The sequence below is a fragment of the Tiliqua scincoides genome, chromosome 2, assembly GCF_035046505.1.
Source record: "Tiliqua scincoides isolate rTilSci1 chromosome 2, rTilSci1.hap2, whole genome shotgun sequence".
NCBI lineage: Eukaryota > Metazoa > Chordata > Lepidosauria > Squamata > Scincidae > Tiliqua > Tiliqua scincoides.
The window spans coordinates 118,606,112-118,608,088 of NC_089822.1; the positions used below are offsets into that span (position 1 = coordinate 118,606,112).

General features: G+C 45.2%; 1 protein-coding gene across 1 annotated transcript; it reads left to right on the forward strand.

Annotated features, from left to right (window-relative positions):
* Positions 1-737: 737 nt before the first annotated feature.
* LOC136638691 (olfactory receptor 1L6-like) lies at positions 738-1,685 on the forward strand. The gene has a single exon (XM_066612725.1). It carries the CDS (start codon positions 738-740, stop codon positions 1,683-1,685), a length of 948 nt encoding a protein of 315 aa, XP_066468822.1.
* Positions 1,686-1,977: the final 292 nt, after the last annotated feature.

Below are 1,977 nucleotides of genomic sequence, written 5' to 3' on the forward strand. Positions count from 1 at the left end.
CACTGATCTATGTAAGATGGGCCACTGGCTTAGTCTTGTCTTGAGAAGTGACAATTGACAAGTGGTGACAAGTGGTGTTATCCTCAGTTTCAGAAATTTGCAATAGAGAGTTTGCATCACTGGGAAGGGAGCAACAAGAGAATCACCATAGATCATCCTCCTTAGACCAGGAATTAATTCTATAATGGCTGGGTTTAGCTCAGCAATGTTCAACCTGTGTACTGGGGCAGACCAGTGTGCTTTCCAGAGAAACAACATCTCTCCCCACAACCTACCTCTTATGCAAACTTCTACACTGTTATTCACTTAAATTGTATCCCCCATCTTATTCCCCCTTGCTCCAAATGTCCAAACTATGTAACATCTCAAATATCAGACTCAAAAGAAAAAAACTGTTACAGCCCAATCCTATGCATGTCTACTCAGAAGTAAGTCTCACTGTATTCAATGGGGCCTACCCCCAGGAAAGTATGGATAGGATTGTCACCGTAGTTGGCCAAATTTTGGTCACAGAACAAAATTGTATGAATCAGCATAATTCACTGGGTGTCGAGATGTTCGGTTTTCATGGCTTAGTCTTGAAGGAGTTTGGTACAAAGTAAACACCGATCTACTTAAGCTAAAGGCAGGCCACTGACTGTGCCTCTGTTCATCATTGCAGGTGCATGAAGCACAGTGGCTCAGGTATTGCAGTCCTGGTGCCTGAAGGTGACTAGAGTCCCCCCTTAACTCTACCCATGGATGTGCAGCACAATCAAACCATTGCCTCTGAGTTCATTTTGTTGGGCATCACCGATAGCCCTGAGCTGCGGACACCCCTCTTTGTTTTGTTTCTGGCCCTTTATGCGCTCGCAGTTACAGGGAATATTCTCACTGCAGCAGCAATCCAGTCCGATGCCCAGCTCTCCCAATCCCCCATGTATTTCTTCCTTACTTGTTTGTCACTGGTAGATGTGGGCCTTACCTTAGTCATTGTTCCCACAATGCTTCTGAGCTTGCTTGGTGGGCAAGGAGAAACATTCATTTCCTACAGTGGTTGCCTCACCCAGCTGTATTTCTTCCTGGCCTTAGCAAACACTGATAGCTATTTGTTGGCAGCAATGGCCGTAGACCGTTATGTGGCCATCTGTAACCCTCTCCAGTACACCAAAGTTATGAACCACCGTCTGTGCCTGCTGCTGTTGGCTGGATCTTGCTCAATTTCCCATTTGCACTCCCTCTTCCAGACCATGCTCATCTCCCGGCTTACTTTTGCTGCTTCAGCCAACAGGGTCCCCCATTTCTTCTGTGATATACTGCCCTTAATGAAACTCTCATGCTCTGACACCAGCATAAACGAGCTGGTGGCTTTAATAGAAGCATTGGCTGTCATCATTACGCCTTTCATGTGCGTGGTGATTTCTTATGTTCGCATCCTGGCAACTGTGCTGAAGGTGACTTCAGCCAAAGGCAAATGCAAAGCATTCTCCACCTGTGGCTCTCACCTGACCGTGGTCACCCTCTTCTATGGCAGCGTAATCAGGGTTTACTTCCGCCCCTTGTCCAAGTACACAGCTGTCAAGGACAGGGTGGTGTCTGTTGTGTACACAATTCTTACCCCAATGCTCAATCCCTTCATTTACAGCCTGAGAAATGCAGACCTACAGGGTGCCCTCAGGAAGTTGGTATGTCAAAGGAGAAATTAGGCTGGGAAGATGGCATGGTGGTCAGAGATTTGGTGGAGAGAATGAAAGAAGAGAAGAATCACATTGGTGATTAACGGAGGAAAGGATTCCATTGACAGTTTTCTATGCTGCCATTTTGTAGTGTGTTTTTTATTTTTCGCTACAGTCATGACCTTATCATCTGTGATTTGTTTTATTATTCTTTGTTTTTCTCTGTTGTAAGCTACTTTGAGGGCAATGTTGTAGAAAAACAGGATATAAGTGCTATACATAAAGAAAACAAATGACTGGATTCCAGTTGTAAGCACCAACA

What these genes read in the sequence shown, in the direction of transcription:
- LOC136638691 (XM_066612725.1), top strand. Translation starts at nt 738, where the DNA reads ATGGATGTGCAGCACAATCAAACCATTGCCTCTGAGTTCATTTTGTTG.